Genomic DNA, 17,866 nt, shown 5'->3' on the forward strand with positions numbered 1-17,866 from the left:
GTGCTAAACGAGATGTTGGGATGATAGTGGAATGGTCCACTCCCAATACTCATGACTGCCCTGTCCAAATGTCCCACAGGATATACCACCGGAATTTGAATCCTTATGCTATATTATCCAGTAAAATCAACTTTCCTCTAGTACATCAACTAAAAAGTTATTCTACGGTGCAGTCCTTTGAGACCTTAAATGAAGACTTATAAGTCCACCATAGCGTGATCATAGACTAAAATGTTCTATTTGACATCCACCAACATTAGTAAAAATTGTGGTTTTAAAACTTCTAGTGCTTTGATTTTTTTTTTTTAGGATTTTTCAGTGACATTGTTTATCTATTTATAAAGTAATTCAGATATACCACCAAAATTAGTATAAAAAATATTATGAAATTCAAGCATTAACAATAGAGAGAAGAAGGGGTCAAGGCCATGCTCCCACCCTGGCCACCCACACAAACACCACTAAATCGCAATAAGAAAAAGACAAAAAAGTATGGGTATGGCAGCCAAGCTTTAAGGCAAGCAGTCACTTCCTCTAAAACTAAGAGAGAAATAAGGAGAGGTTATAGCATTGACTGATGGTCACTTGTGCGTGCTGTACCCTGAGTTCCTTTATAAACTGATATAAAAAACACCAAAAAGAGGAGCGAAGCTTCTTAAGGAAGAAGTGCAGGACTCTTCACAGCCAAGAAGAACGATTTGAAGTCCTGACATTGATCCATCCGAATAATGTGCATTTTTAATTTGTCAAAAAAAGACAAGTTTTTCTGTATAATTCAAGAGAGATGGGAACAATTTTTTTTTGAAAAAAAAACATTTTGCTAATTCGAGAATAATGCTCAAATAATACACAAATTGCTAATTCGAGAATAATATGTGAATAGCACACGGATTGGCTCACACTGCAATAAACTGGACAGAACGAATAAATAGTTATTTTACTCATTAACTGATTATAATGAATCATCTCAGATGGACTTAAGCAACAAAATCCTATCTTTATCTAGTCTTAAAACAATAAGTGCAGCATTTTAATGTTAACAGAACAACTAATTAACAAACATAGTTCTGTATATATGTATGTCTGTAATTGAACTATTACCAGGACAAGAACATTGCTTGCCATAGGCAAAAGTTCTTCTCCATGCATGTTTTCTTGAGGATCCAAGTCCCTTGAAAGTACGAGGTTTTTACAGTACATCTCCACCATTCTTTTAGCAGTACCTTCAAGTTCTGAGCATGACAGAATAGCAAATTAATACAGAGAAATCAAACTAGATAACCTAATAAAATAATTAGCCATGGTGTAAGTATCCACTAAACTAATGGACTGAATACAATGCAGCCCAATATCTGTAGGGGGAACTCAAAATTGAAATATGATAATCAGCTGTCTTTTTAAAATTGAAGTAAGATAATCAGCTGTCTTTTAAAACGAAAAGAAAAAGCAAAAGAAGATCACATATGTCCCACAAGAACCAAAAACTGCAGAATGTAAATTGATGGAATCAGCTAGCACATCCAACTAGGAGAAGAAATGACTCGGAAATATATTATGCAACAATCCAACCTGCCATCCACAACTGAACCAACTAAGAACAATATTATTGTCAATTGAGTTAATTTGGATTAGAAAGATAAACAATAATCAAATTAAACTGCGACAAAATTCAATAATTACATAAACTGATCTTAGTTGGAAGAAGCATTCATCAATGTGATCATTGTGATGCTTGTCATGCTCGGTAGTCAGTGCACATTGTATAGCTGATAGAACATTCTCAAGTTCAACGGCAACTTAAGAATATAAACTCAGTTACCAGTTCTAACCATAATTACTTATATATTAAAGAAACCGACCATTGAATGCCCCATTGAAGTGAAAATTAAGCATACGCACAATTAATAGAAGCATAAACCATCACAAGTTGATTATAAGTTCTAGATGACTAAGCCACAACATGACTGCACTAGATTCTTGTATTATAACAAGCCAGATGGAGACTTCCAAGGATAGGGCACACTACATGACAGTTGACTAAAGTATAAAGTTTGTAGCTATATCTTGCAAAGCAATATACCAGCATACATATCGAGCAATACAGTAACATACCTCTGATAGGGAATTTAAACATGACACCGAAAAGTTCTTGAATCTTAAAAACTGTTATAGCCTGACCCAGTGCTTTTATTGGTGATGTTGATGAAGTTTCCAAAATTTTTACAAACTTCTCCAATAACTCGGCTTTCTCAGTTTCAGATAAGATGCAGATGAACATTTCCACATCAGAAGTGAAGCAAGACAAGTGACTGAACCTGCATGTCCCAGATAAAAAGGCCATGAAGAAGTGTTTTGATAGTTAGCTGAAGTTAGAGCACTATAAGAATAGAATTTGTATCATTCAGCCATCTAATTAGACAACAAAGTTACAGGAACTCCAACAATGACTATGGCTGATCTTTAAATTATGAATGCAGAAACCATCTTCATACAAATAACTAAAATGCAATGGGGTAGCAGGACCAGAGCCTGAATTACAAGTCGATGGTTGAGTCAGGTTGACAGGCAGCTAAGTAGACGTAATTGAATTGGTCAAACAATCAGAACAGGACCCACAGATCAAAAAGGGCATACAGAAATGGTTCGGTCATAAACTAGTTGGGTTAATTACCGTATCACAATGACAGAGTTGCTCAATTTGAATAGAATCATCAGACATAACATCAAAGAAAATCAGGCAGACAAGTGGGACTCATTAAAAAACCATGAAGCCACCCAAGAGTTGAAAGGATAGATTGAAAGAAGCAATTGTTTCTTTTTCCCCAAAAAAATCACCCAAGTATGTCATTTCAACGTAAGCTTTTGAAAGAACTTCCTTGACAAAGATTAATGGCATAGTAGAAACAAATAGTAACAAAACAAATCTTCTTCTCACTTTAAAAGAACCAATTTTTTCAAAGGACTATAGATGAGGGATATGCAGAAGACTCAAACAAAAAAGTAAATTTGTTACTATATTTATAAACCAGTGTGTGAAAAAGCAAGCAAACAGCAACAAACAATAGGAGCAACACATCATACAATAACCTCATTACTCTGTAATCCATGTACAGTTCCTCCAAGAATTTTGTATTTCAGAGGACAACTCAACAACGTCTCAATCAACTTGGGAGTAGTTGGGACAGTCATTTGTTCAAATGATAAGTTCATGAATATATCAAGTTGTTTACAATAATCAGAAAAACACTTTGCCCATGTTCTGTATCCAATTTAAACAAGTTTCAAGACAAACCTGTGAAAATAATTAAGCAAAGCCTCCATAAATTTGCCATCATCAGCTTTTCCGCTTAGACGGCATCGTCTTTCAATTTCAATACTTGCCAAGTAAGGACCTCTAAGGCAATCATTCTGGATGTCCATGTGTAACTTCCGTACAAATGACAATGCACTTGATATGCGTGAATCAAACTGGAGATGTATATTATTCACAAATAAATCTTCGTCTGAAGAAAAGAAATCATAATATATGCAGGGAAACACAATAATAGAGAAAACAGTCTTTTTCAGTAACTAAAGAAGGTACCACTTCCACAGTCAAATGATTTGCCTTGCAAGCTTGAAAATCAACAGAACTTGATGAACATATTTGATCAGTAGTGCTTGCTTTGGACCAGTTCATATCGTCCTCAAGCAAACAGCCAAAATAATGGAGAAAGGACTCCCAATCATCAGGACTGCCCAACCAAAAGAAGACCATCACAGATAAAATAAAGGAATGCCAGTCTTAAGGATGCAAACTACAGAAGGAACCTACATTAAGAGCAATGCATTACTTCTTTAAAGCAGTAAGTTGGCAACATTTTAGCAAAGAAAAAGACAACTATGCTTTTCCCAGCAAACAGAAATGAACTTCAACTAACTTCCATCTGACTTTCTGCTACAGGAAATTTAAAGAAAATATCACAACTCACATCATTGAAGAAATGATCTAATATCTAGCCTTTTAAGTCCTAAAATATCTGTAAATTTTCTAGAGAAAGAATTAACTAGTATTCTTATTAAAGACAGACTGGCATGACAGACATACCATGACTGTAGGACTTTCTGGAAGATCTCAGTAGCAGCAGCATAGTTACATGCACGAGCAAGAAGTCTACCCTGTCCACTTGAAGTCAAACAAAAAAATAAGATAAATTTTGAAGTCGTAAGCTAGCACTTCAACAACTAGCAGAGAAAACTTGGTTGAATTTATGAATTTTTAAGCATATATTGGCATATACACAAATAACCAACAAGAGAGTTTAGCTACAACTGATTGGTGGAATTAAGAAAATGGAGAGCCATCTAAACAGAGAATAGGCAAGACTAATCTAATTCTTTTTTTGAAGTAAATAACATAATGAAAAATATTATATATTTTTCTGGAAGAGATCGGTCAAAAATCAAATGCTCTGCAGGTCTTTATACAGACACAGAATGGTCACAAATTGGAAAGGCTTCAATCACATCACAAATGGTCCAATTAAAGTTTTAATCTGGAGGTATCTTCATATACTAAAATTTGATTGATATGCATGTTACATTGTGCAGATCATGATCCTTGGTGTGAATTGTCAATTTGTACTGCCTAACATGTGTTTGGTAGCATCCTAGCTCTACTACTATGATATTTGCCTGTCCACTTATAAATAGGCAACTAAGTATTAAGTAACCTCCAAAACTTTTGATATCTTGATTAAACTATGGACGACGTACATAATGACAGACAGCAGCAAAACAGGCCTAGAACTTGGGGACAACAAAAGAAAAGGAGCAATGGAAATTATCAATTTCTATGGCACCTGCCATGAAGTTTGCACCAAGAGGATCTGGGTTCTCCATATGTGCATGTGTAGGATACACACCTCATAATTCAATATTAAATCATGAGGACATGGATTAACTCATGATGAACAAGAGGGGCAAATGGCCTTGAGATCACTTATAAAGAATTATTATGGTTATTGTAATGATTTTCCCATAAGAAAGGATGAAGGACAAAAATGAAAAACTTTTTTACTCCTTGTTATTAGAAGCTTGCAACAAACCTTGTAATTTGGTACAATAACCACATAGAATGCATAAAACACCTAAATGTCATCACCATCAAAATCATGGTAGATTATGTTTAATGAAATTTTTATATGCAAATTATCGGTTAGGAGATGATATTTTGTGGGACTCTATAAAGCATACCAAACTAGAGCAAGGGAGAAATTTGAGGAAGTAGCATTTTTCTTCCCAGAAAAAAGGAAACCATGGCATAACAGCAATGGACATACTACTAAACCTCATGAGTGGTTTGCTTCCCAATGCAATGTTATCAGTGCTGAAATATGACAATGAATGTACATATCATCAATAAAGCAAAAAAAAGGCTGAAGCCCCTCTATTTTAGAATGACATGGCTTATTCAGCCAAACTTTACATAGATACACACATGTACATGTGCCAGTGCATACCTTTCCCAAATTAGAGGTCCCTTTTGGTTGCCAATGATTTTAATGCTAAAAGAGCTTCACAATACTGGTAATGGACTATGTACTAGTTGGAGACCAATACCGAACCATATCAATGCACAAAAAATAACATAATTTTTTGTTTACAAGGTTTTTAAGCTTCTTTTATTTAGTTTTGAGTAGAAACTAGGGTTTTGCGAGTTCATTTTTGATGTTTAAATGTGATGTACTTTATTAAAAAAAAATTTTGGCAACTTTTGCCCATTTATGGGATGCAATAGAAAAAGAAAAATGAAGAGGCCCTTACCTGGATCAAACCACCTATTCACTCTTTCACTCTCTCCCTCTCTTTCTCCCAAGGTCCGCAGTATCGGAACAGGCACCCATGCCGGTAGGTCGGCAGTATGATATGGTACACTCCCATGCGGTGCTATTCCGACGTGAACCAACAGAAAAACCTGCAAGGGAGCAAGAGACGGAGAAGGACAGAGAGGACAAAAGAGGGAGAGGGAGAGGGAGAGGGAGAGGGAGAGGGAGAGGGAGGAAGGAGGGATGAAGGGAGGGAGAGAGGGAGGAAGGAGGGAGGAAGAGAGCAGGAGGGGCTGGTGGAGAGAGGCGGAGGGCGGGGGAGAGGGAGAAGGAAAGAGAAAAAGAGAGAGAAGCTAGGAGGAAGAGGGGAAGGAAGAGAGGAATAGAGAGGGGGAGCGAGATAGGCAAAGGGAGAGGGGATAGAGGGCTTCGGCCTCTTTTTTTTGAATTTTTTGAAGTGAAGTCAGTAGAGGTCAGAGCCCGTGTCTCCACCCGTCTCCAGCAACTTGGAAGAGAGAAGGCTTCAAAAGCCCTCTCTCCCCCACTCCCTCCATCTTTCTCGCTCTCCGCCGCCCTCTCCCTCTCTCTCTTCCTCTCTTTCCTTCTCCCTCTCCCCCTCCCTCGTCGGTTTCTCGATCTAATGGCCGGAACCATCCCGATTGTCCTTTGGTATGGCTCGACGCCCCCGAATCAGGCAATTTGAAACAGTACCGCCAACATTGCTTTCTCTTGTCCTTCTCTATTTCTCCTCACTTTATACCTTAAACCAATACGGACCCTTACCAGGCCAAACTGCTTTAAACACTACGATTCCAGATAGTTCGACCTGGTAAGGACCGATCCGCACCAATTCAGGCCAATTATCGTATCTAGACCATGAACCATCCCCAATTCATGTTCGGTATGATATGATGCCGACCAAACAATAGTTCAATATGATATCGTATACCATGCTAAAAACAACTTCCACTGTTCAAAGGAACACGATCAAGCTTATCTGATTTGTTGTGGCTCCACTTGGGATTATGCCAGTGACTAGAATCAGCTTTCATATGTATCAGAGACAAGCATTCTTTGTATGCTTGGATTGCATGGTAGTGCTTCAAACTAGCCTTCAATTAAATTGTCATGAAGAATATTCTTCTTGATGGTGATTTATTTAATAAAGGATAGAATCAGCCTATCCAAACAATGCTTGTTGCCTACACTAATTTTTAGATAAGATCAAAGATGCTCCTTTTGCATAGAGCAATTTCTATTGTTGTCCTTTATGCTTTCACTAAGAGCTATCAACAAACAACTCTATATTTAGTGTTCATCCAGAGGATTTGAACACAACCTTATGATGGCCTTCAACACCGTCAAACAAAAAGCAATCAATGGGCTAAATTCTAGTCCTCATGCATAGCATGGTTTGATTCACTAGATCGTTCTCAGTGCTGATTTCACAAAGGCAATCCAGGAGAAAAAGGTCAATCTCTTCATATACTGTTCCTCCTAAAAAGGACTATAGTCTGTGACTCTCCACTCTATGTAGACAAAACATTACCAATCAAAGGTATCATCTTAAACATCACTTTGCAATAGACCTTGGTCTTGCCTTCTCCATCCGTGGTACTTGTCATCACAACAAAGTTACAACTCCAATTTAATTAGTCGTACATCTTAATGCATCATGGTAGTAACGCCTTCATGTTAGGAATCCAAATCCACTAACATAAGTTGGTGGTGGTAATATCAGCTAGCTATCCATGTTGTTTGCTTTCCAAGCCATTTCATAAATGATCCTTGTTCCACCCATTATATATTCTTATGCACTCTTTGATGATTCTATGGGACCATTTCTAGCTCCCTCCTTTATCTCCGTGTAAGAGCATCAAGCCATAATTGGTGTTCATTAAGCTCAAGATTTTACTACTTAGTGTTTTACCACTACTTTTTGCATGCTCTCTGGACACTCCTCAAACCCTTCGAAGAGTATGCAGTACATTTTGATAAACCCTCTTCAAAGCTAGCTATCGTGAAATAACTTTACGACACAAAGATTGTCCAACTTCAGTAGATTAACTCCAAGATGGATGTTGGGCTATACTTATTCACTTAAATTTGATAATAAAAGTCAGCATGGTACCTAGCAAATTAGTCCTCATGCAAAAGAAGCATATTAAGATCTATTCTTCAACTAGGAGCTTTTATACTTCAACCATATCGTCTCTAAAATCAATGAACAAGCAACGAAAGAGATTTCTTACGAATGCCCAACCATTAGTAGCTTTTGGTAGCCATAGGAAAGGCTTTCACTATTGAACTTCATGGGTCGAGAGATAAATAACAATGCCAATATTAGAGCTCATATTGATGTTTGTTTGATGGACATGTTGTACTTCGATAACCTCTAGTATTATAATGCAAACTCCTCTAAACTGTCTATCCATGAAGCCCACAGCAAATCAGTGAACCCAAAGTGTCCCATCTTAATCCATTACAGATATATTCTTATTTAGGTTAGAGGCTCCTCATGCATTCTTCAGTAAATAACTAAAGAAGTATATATAAAAACCAAATCAAGGAGAGAGAAAGAGAGTATGTGTGGGTGACTGTGTGTGTGAACAATTTCGATTTACAGGACACGGTTCATAAAACAGTTCTTGAAAATATCATGCACTGCATTTACTGAGATCTAGCGAATTATAAACAGATAACACTCAGGAGACCTAGGTTATTCTAATTGCATATATTGAAGCACTAGAGAAACCTAGGTTATTCTAATTGTGTATATTGAAGCAACAGAGGTCCTGAATTCATCTATGATATCTGTATAGGTCTATCTACACCAGCATTAGTCCACTTTGAAATCCAGCAATAGTATATATGAATTCTGAAGCAACTATGTATGTTGGATACTCCCAAAAACTACTCTTCTCCACTTGTCATTTAACACCATGAGTTGTGGGATGATGTTCCATAGTCATAATTGGTCGCTAGATGTATTACCCATGACTGCAACTTCCAGTTCGAAAGCCTCATGCTTGTGTTTTCTCAGTTTATGTGCTAAAAATAAGGCACCTGTTTCACATCATGTCATGAAATTTTATTGTCTAAATGAAATCTGTGGGTTATGTAGGCTTCCTGTTGTAAGAACATATAATCCCTTATCAGACTCCAAAAATCCTCTTCACATTTCTTATTTGCATCTAAAATTCAAACTCAAAGTAGCTAGTGTAAGTGCCAACAACTGACCCACTTGTCAACATTGTTAGAAGTTGACAGAGAGCAGTTGATAGATCAATCAATATGAAATCACTTTTGAATGTCATATAGTTGCTATTGTTTCACTACTGTCAGAAATAAGTACAGGGTGGCCAGCTGGGAAGAAGTATATTATTCATCCATTGAAAGAAATTTAACTCCTAAAAATTTGATTTTCATCTCATTTAGATCAGTTTGTTACTTATTTTCTGGCAGATTTAGAGCATCACCATGCATGGGATTATGAAACCTTGTCCAATGATGTATCTCACTTTTCAAACCACCTACTAGGTTCTGGTGAGATTCTAGCAGATAAGATGGTGTCTCAGCATCATCATCAGTAATCTTAAGAGTGGGCTTCAAAAATAAATGCATGCAAAGCTTTATTTATACAGCTTATTCTGATATTATTTCTCAAACATTATTTATGCAAGACAAAAATTCTACATGGGTGTACTTGTGCAGTCACATGGACGCAAATTAACTACTTTTGCAATGACACACAGGAGACTACAACTGAAACAGATACACTTAACTACAGAATCCCTTACCAACTTATCGCTTATTTTTCATGTTGCATAAAGAAGTTAATTCATGCTCCAAAAGAGTAACTGAATGGGAGGACGAATAACTTATTTAGAATGATCTCACAATATCTTCATTGCATGATATTTGTGTAAAACAAGATAAGTGTCCTCGCGTGCAAGTGATTTAATCAAATTGTCAATAACAATTTGATAAAAGCTGAAGAAAATGAGGATAAATGGATAAAATAAATCTGACTGCTACATGAAATAGGAGATATGGAATTCAAAAACTACCTGCATGCGTAACTTGTCTTCCTCAATTCCTATAAGAGAACCAAAATTACCAGAAAGAACTTCCAAAGCAGCTTCATACTTCGCTTGTTGTTCCAAAATTGAGATATAAATAACAAGGGCTGGCATTGAATTTGACAAGTTCTCTCAATAAAAGTAACATCACATCTAGAAAAATTAAAGACCTCCAAAAGATTTTTACATAGAAGAACAAGAGAAAGAAAAACAGCCTACCTTCTGGTTCATGCAAGCTATGTGAAGCTATGTGCTTTTTGAGTAAAGCCTCAGCTAATGACAATAGTTTCTCACCCCCACTACCGCATAATACCTACCACAAGCAATCAATCAAACTGTATGAAAAGCATTTTGGTCACTCCAAATTTGTGACATTAGACTTAGAAAGTACAACAAGAAGAAATTAAAAGGTTACATGTAGTGAATAAACAACTAAGCATGGGCTGTCAGCAGCTATATGCCTCAAAGCAAGTATGCACGGCATTTACACTAGGACGACAACAGAATGGTTGGAAAAACAAACTCAGAGAAAGTTAAATTCATTTGGAGTGTGGCAGAGCACAAAACCTAGAATAGGGTCTCATGCCAGCCTAACACCAAACGCAAAATGGGCATAGGTCTGGAATAGGCTGGGCATAGGTCAAACCATCTGAAGCTCCTTTTTTGGACAGGTTATTCCGTGTCCATCTTGTAATAGACCTAATTCCCAGTGTCTGTGCCAAATTCACCCCTTTAGATTGTATCCCAGATTTTAACTTTTTATTGTAAATTATGTCATATAGATATTATAACAGAAAATCAATATTACAAACGTAATATGATATGTTGTATAATATATAATATTACTAGAAGAATACATTTTTTTAGTAAAATAAGAAAATATTATAGAGTTGTTCTCATAATTAAAATATATAATATCTTAATATATCAAGATATAGTATAATAATTATTAGTGTTATTAATGTAATAACTTGTTGCAAAATATTGCCACAATAATATATTAATAGTAATACATATAGAATAAGATTATATTATAAGATTATAATGTATTTTATTAAAACTATATTATAACAATTTTAAATATGATCATATATTTTATTAAAAATAATGTTATTGTATGTATTATTTTATTGTGTAATGATATTCTCTTAATATTTTAAATTAATTACCAAAATTCTTTATACTAATATTATGCTATAATATCATGTAATACCATATTGATATGATGAACAATATATCGTCATAATATAATATCATAAAATTATTATTTGGTATTATCATAGGATTCAAAATATTAATATATTTTTTAGTTATATTATATTCTTGGCAAATATACTATACTATAATATTATAATATGGCAATTATGATATATGATATTACTATTTAACATTAATATTATATCTAAATTATTAATATTATGACTCAAATATCAATATTGTTATATAAAACATACTACAAAAGCAAGGGTAGTTTTGCCATTTTCAAAAAAAATATGGATAGTTTATTCCAATTTTTAGCTTGATCAAAAATTTTGACAGCCAAAGGTTATTTCGTATAAGCACTTGGAATAGCTTTCCTTGTTCTTGTTTTTCTTATACTTCTACCAATTGCCACCTTGACGTGTCGCAAATACAAGAGAAAAACATGCAACCCTGCTGGACTATGATAAACTAGAACATGTAAGCCATGATTATAATGAAATGGAACAAATAAAAAATGATCAGTCAATTATCTATTGACCAACTGGAATTTAGCACCAGCTTTTCTTATCACGTCCTGCTTCATCTTGTAATCTACCTTGGCCACTCACAAGTCCAAGCTCACTCTATCTACCAAAAACTGCTATTATTTCCACACTTAACAACATTAATTGCTAATAATAACAATGATGGTCAAGTTCCAAAATAGAAGATGATCACAAATATGAAGTCATTCCAAGTATATATGTGACCCCTACAAACTTGATTGATGTTATTTTTTCGATATGGCTTCACATTAGCCTGCTAATTTTAGATTCAAGACCAAAGAGTCTAACATTTTGATGCAGAATAATGAAAGGAAGAAGAGAAGAGGAGGGAAGGAGTAGAAAAGGAGAAGGAAAACAAGAGGGGAGATAAGGAATAGAGAGGATGTAGAGAGAAGGAGATCAAAAGCACAGAAAGGAAGGAGGAAAAGGAGAAGAGAAAAAAGCACTCCCCAGACATGGATTGAGATGAGGGCAAACTTACCCAAATAATGCCTAAAAATTTTTAGCGCAACTTGAAGCCTAAAATTAGCCAACCTAAGACTAATTTGGCAAGCCTCAAGCAAGCCCATGATCAATATAAACCTATCCACAGTTACAAGATATCTATGCTAGTTCCATTAAAAGCCTGTCTTATAATTATCATATCTTAAAAAAGTTGATGCTATTCACTTAGGATAATGCTTATCCTTAGCAACAAATCCACACTTCAATAACAGCATATTTGAACATAATTGTCACGAGGTAGCCACACAAATCAAGTGAAGGACGAACACATACGATATCATGACTAGCACATGCATGTTCACCAAATCATAGCTCTTCACCTAGGGTTACAAGGACGCACATCCAACTTCAAAATGCCACCATAACATGCATCCACGAGTCAATAGATGTCAGATGCATGGGATATGCAAAAGAACCAAAAGTCAGGTCTTCAGGGTTAGTAAAGAGTGGAAGTTGTCCAGCAGGCGAGTCCAACACAGCTCTCCACCAAATCCAAACACAAAAGGGATGGGAGCAAGCATAGTCAGGGAAGGCAGGGAAAAAGTAGAGAGGTCAAAGGGGAAAAAAAGGACAAGATGGAGCAAACCTGGGAAAACTATTATTTAGAAAACCCTCCATGCTATTGTACACCTTTTCACACTCTCACACTCATCACTTTCCTCTGCACCGCTCATTGCTATTCCCTGACCCTAAGGAAAGAAAATGAGAGCTGTTCAAGGCCGAGTAAAATAATATTTTCACTTTGGTCTGCCATGGGAGCTGTTCAAGGCCGAGTAAAGTAAAAGGAGAGTGTGAGAGAGAGTGTGAGAGTGTGTGAGAGAGCCGCATCAATAGTCGTGCGGTCTCTTGGGAATTTTCTCGAACGGGTGTTGGGAGGAGCAATGGCTGACAACAGTGCTAAGGAGAGGGAGACGGGGAAGGGAGGGAGTTCAGAGGCGGTGGGGCGCCAGACTCTCCGGGCTGATCCGAGGGGTGTGTCGTGGGCGGCGGTGGCAAAGGGCTCGGCGAACCAGGGTAGATGGAATCGTCACCGGATCTCGGAGCGGGAGTTGGGAGTCTTACAGAGTCGCTTCACGGAGGTATTGGAGGTCCCTGAGGAAAGGTTGGAGATGACCAGGAAGGAGTGGCGAAGTACCTCGGTGTTCATGCAGATTGTGGGGCGGAAGGTGCCGGCGGAGTGGGTAGGGCGGGAGCTGAGGCGGATGGGGAATCTGAACTACAATGTGGAGGTCGTCACCATGGCTGATGAGGTTCTGGTGGTTCGCTTCGCCTATGAGAAGGATCGTGAGGCTATGTTGGCGAGGGGGCCGTGCTTAGTAGCCAGCCAACTCTTCACAATGGAACGCTGGAGGCCGAATTTCATCACCGGCTCCGGTGGTGCTGGCCGGGTGGTAGTTTGGCTGCGCCTCCCACGGCTGCCGCTGGATTTCTGGGCAAAGGAGACCCTACTCCAGATAGCTGCGACGGCCGGGAGACCTTTGGCTTTGGATGCGGCCACTGATCAAGGGAGGAAGAGGGGGTTTGCTAGGGTGAAAGTGGAGCTCGATATAAGAGTTCCTTTGAAGCCGGGGATCTTCTTGAAGGGAGCTAAGGAGGGATTGGAGAGGAAGTTATGGCAGGAGTTCGTTTATGAAAACTTACCCAACTACTGCTACCGGTGCGGCCGAATCGGTCACGGGGAGAAGACTTGTGAGTTTTCTTCCCCGACGACAGAAGGCATGGAGGCGGAAGCTGGAGTTGGTGTTCGGTGTTCAGACACAGGAAAGGCGCCAGGGGAATCGGAGGACCCACTGATCTATGGTCCCTGGCTCTCCATGAATTGGATCGATAGCATTGGGGCTCCCAAAGGGGGGAGTGGGAAGATGAAGACGACCGGGGCGAGTACCAGTAAGGCCTCGGCTCCGACGACGTCTGCTGTAGCGCCATGCGAGGGAGATGAGGGGCCGAGAATGCCCGTTTCACCGCAGGACTTGGAAGGTTGGCAAAAGCCAACAAAAGTAGCTAGGCGGAGGTCGCCGGAGAAGGAGGAGTTGGGCGGCTCGACGGGAGAGGTGGGCGAAGGCCTGAGTCAACCCGGTGAGCAGCCCGAGTCCAGCTGTGAATCAGTGAGGGGACCCGGTGGGGGGAATCGGGCGTCCTCGATGGGCCAGGCGGATCTGGGCAGGGCTGGGCCGGGCCCAAGTCCGTTAAAAAGGGCCCGGAGTCCACCTAAGACCCAGCGGGCTCCGCCAGTTTTCGGGCCGAATAGGGAACTCGGGATATCGGCTACGACTGGCCCGCCCATGACACCTAATCGGGATCTTCCTCCCCGGGGAGGGGGTTCCGTTCGGTCGGAGGTGGCCGCAGGCGCAGTAAGAGCTCGCCGCCACCCCTTGCGGCGGCGGACACGGCCTCGAGGAGGCGGGCGGAGGAAGGAGATGGCCGGCGACCTTGGAAGCACACCTCGTCATGGCTGGGGCTGACACGAGCTGCGTCGGTTGCGGCGGAGCTGTTGGCGGCGGTGACCGGTGAGCCGGTGGCAGTTGAGGTTGGGTCGATGGTGCAGGCGGGTGTAGCGGAAGCCGGCGAACAAGAGGAGGTCATTCGTACCGGTAGGGAAGGCTCTATGGCCACGGTGCATTCCGAGGGAGGGGAGACTGTGTGCCGGTTGGCACGCCAACACAGTGACAGCAACTGTGCTGGGGGAACTCTCTTCTCTGACTCAGCTCTGGTGGGAAGCACGCTTTGTGTTCCAAGTAGGGAGGAGCCGGCACACCGTGGTGAGGGTTTTGGGGAAGGATCCAAGAAGATTTTGGGTGTGAATTCAGCGGAGACAGTGGGACATTTGGCACAGATTCACAGTGAGTCACATAACCTTGCTGTGCAGCGGCTGATGGCGTCTGCTAAGGGGGTGATGCACAGTGAATTGGAGAAGGGAGGGGAGGTGGTGTGTGATGAGGATGTGGAATTGGATCCAAGATGCGGTAGTGGCCCGAGGGAGGTGGGTCATGCTGACGCACCATGTGCACCATGAGAGCCCTCCTTTGCCCCGGCTTTTCGCAGGTTGGTGCACCAGCATAGACCTGAAATTTGTGTTTTGTTTGAGACCCGACTATCCGGGCGAAGCCTTCAGAAGGCTAGAGCGGCAGTTCCAAGGTCTTGGGGTTTCTATGCAGTGGAATCTCTAGGATTGTCAGGTGGTATTATTGTGACTTGGGCACAGGGTGACTATAAACTAGATGTCTTCAATGTCTGTAGACAAGAGGTCATCTTAGTGATTTCGGAGGTTAATCGAAGGCCGTGGGTTCTAGCAGCAGTGTATGCCAGTACAGATTATAGAGTCCGGAGGCGGTTGTGGGCGGAGGCATCTCAGCTTATCAATCAGGGCTATCCTATGTTGTTGGCAGGTGATTTCAATTGTATTGTTGATCCCCAGGAAAAGATGGGAGGGAGGGCCTTTGCTTATAAGAGGGAAATCCGGGAGTTCCAAGAATTCACTATGTCAAATGGATTGATAGATTTGGGCTTTTCGGGCCCAAAATTCACATGGTGCAATAATCAGCAGGGACAGGCCCGGATTTGGGAGAGACTGGATAGAGTCTATGCCACAGCTGGGTGGGCCCAGTGCTTTTCTGACTATCATGTTCGTCACTTGCCGAGGATTGCGTCCGACCATTGCCCTTTATTGGTGAATACTGATGCAGATGTTTCTATTCGTTCCCCCTTTAGATTTGAGAAGTTCTGGACATGTTATCCACGGTCTTGGGAGATTGTGAGGGAGGCATGGGGTGTACCGGTGAGAGGGGATGCTATGTATCGTGTGTCTCGCCGGTTGGAGCTGACGAAAAGAAGGTTGAGAAGGTGGAACCGTGAGGAGGTAGGGAATATTTTCAGGAGGATTGAGGAGACTGAGGAGGCCATTGCCAGGTTGCAGGCTCAGGAAGCCATGGGGGGAGTCTGGCGGAGGTGGAGATGAGGGAGCTTAGATCACTCCTTGCCATGCATGATTCCCTCTTGAGACAGCAGGAGATCTTTTGGAGACAGAAATCGAGGGTACAGTGGATCCAGGAGGGGGATCGGAACACTAGATTCTTTCACCAGGCGGCAGTGATCAGGAGGCATCGAAACAAGATTAGGTCGATCAGGGATGAGGATGGGCAGTCAGTGGAGGACCCAGATATGATTTGGAGGGTGTTGGAGGGTTTCTTCAGGGCCAGATGGTCCGAGCAGACAGGTACTGGGACCTCAGAGGGTCTCGTGCCGCCACTGATACGGGTGGCGGAGGAGGATAAGGCCGCACTGATTAGGCCGGTATCGGCGAGGGAGATTCAGGAGGTGTTGTGGTCCCTTGAGGGGGACAAGGCGCCGGGTCCGGACGGCTTCCCACCATTATTTTTTCGGAGGTACTGGATGATTGTTGGTCAGGGGGTGACGGCTGCCATACAGCAGTATTTTAGCACAGCCGTGATGTCTACAAATTGGCAGAGGACCCTAGTCACCCTGATACCGAAGCGACAGGATGCATCCGAGCCTAGCCACTTTCGCCCGATCAGCCTGTGTACGACCTTGTACAAGGCGACAGCGAAGTTACTAGCTGTTAGATTGAGGGAGATTCTTCCGAGACTGATTAGTCCGGAGCAGGGGGCTTTTGTGGGAGGGCGGAGTATTACAGATAATGTCCTTATTGCCCAGGAGTTTATGTTTGATCTCGGTAAGGCTTCGAGTAGGACTAGTTTGATGGGGATCAAGCTGGACATGGAGAGAGCCTATGATAGGATGAGATGGAATTTTGTGCAGCAATCTTTGCAGGGGTTTGGCTTTCCCGAGACTTGGGTCAGATGGGTCATGGGATGTATCAGAGCTCCTTCCTTCGCCATCCTGGTAAATGGCACGCCATCACGGTATTTTGTGTCTACTGGGGGATTGCGTCAGGGTTGCCCCCTCTCCCCATTACTGTTTATTTTATGTGCAGATGCACTCTTTAGGACCCTGCGGCATGCAGTGTTCACCCAGGAGCTGGAGGTTTACAGGCCTGTGCCGGATGCCACACCGATCTTCCATTTACTATTTGCCGATGATTGTTTTCTGTTAGTCCGGGCGACGAGACAGGCAGCACGGATTGTACGGAGGATTTTTTGGGATTATTGCTCTGTGTCTGGTCAACGGGTCAACTCATCCAAGTCAGCAATTTGCTTTAGCTCGAAGACCAAACCGGATGTGAAGACCTCCATACTAGAGATTTTGGAGGTGGGAGAGCAGGAGGGTACGTTGAGGTATTTGGGAGTGCCGATCTCAGGTCAGCGTCTACGTAGCAGTGATTGCTCTTCCCTGGAGATCAGCATCAGGCACAGGTTGGAAGGGTGGCAGATACATTCACTTTCTATGATGGGCAGGATTATCTTGGTACGGTCAGTTCTCTCCTCGATCCCGATTTACCTATTATCTACCTCTTTTATACCGGTTGCGACAGTGAGGAATATTGAGCAGATCTTCAGAAACTTTATTTGGGGGAGGAACGGAGGCGGAAGGGGCATCCATCTCATGGCATGGGAGGTGGTATGTCAGCCGACGAGATTTGGTGGCTTGGGGGTGCAGTCCTTGGTGGCGAGACGAGAGGTCCTAGCGGCACGGCACGCCGCTAGAGTTGTGTTAGAGCCTGATGGCATGTGGTCCTCATTGATGAGGGCCAAGTATGGCGGTCTGGTGCCTGGGGCCCGTGCGGGGCGTCGCCATTCACCGATCTGGA

The 17,866-nt window shown here is 41.3% G+C and overlaps 1 protein-coding gene across 1 annotated transcript in view; it reads right to left on the minus strand.

Annotated features, from left to right (window-relative positions):
- The window catches only part of LOC103721500 (N-terminal acetyltransferase B complex auxiliary subunit NAA25), a 37,638-nt gene that overhangs the window by 10,881 nt on the left and 8,891 nt on the right, over positions 1-17,866 (minus strand). Inside the window, 7 exon segments of the mRNA XM_039133163.1 lie at positions 1,102-1,232; positions 2,113-2,315; positions 3,293-3,468; positions 3,584-3,734; positions 4,088-4,158; positions 9,878-9,996; positions 10,109-10,202. Of these exon segments, the coding sequence (XP_038989091.1) occupies positions 1,102-1,232; positions 2,113-2,315; positions 3,293-3,468; positions 3,584-3,734; positions 4,088-4,158; positions 9,878-9,996; positions 10,109-10,202 (945 nt within the window).

Source organism: Phoenix dactylifera, chromosome 13 (genome assembly GCF_009389715.1).
Source record: "Phoenix dactylifera cultivar Barhee BC4 chromosome 13, palm_55x_up_171113_PBpolish2nd_filt_p, whole genome shotgun sequence".
Taxonomy (NCBI): domain Eukaryota; kingdom Viridiplantae; phylum Streptophyta; class Magnoliopsida; order Arecales; family Arecaceae; genus Phoenix; species Phoenix dactylifera.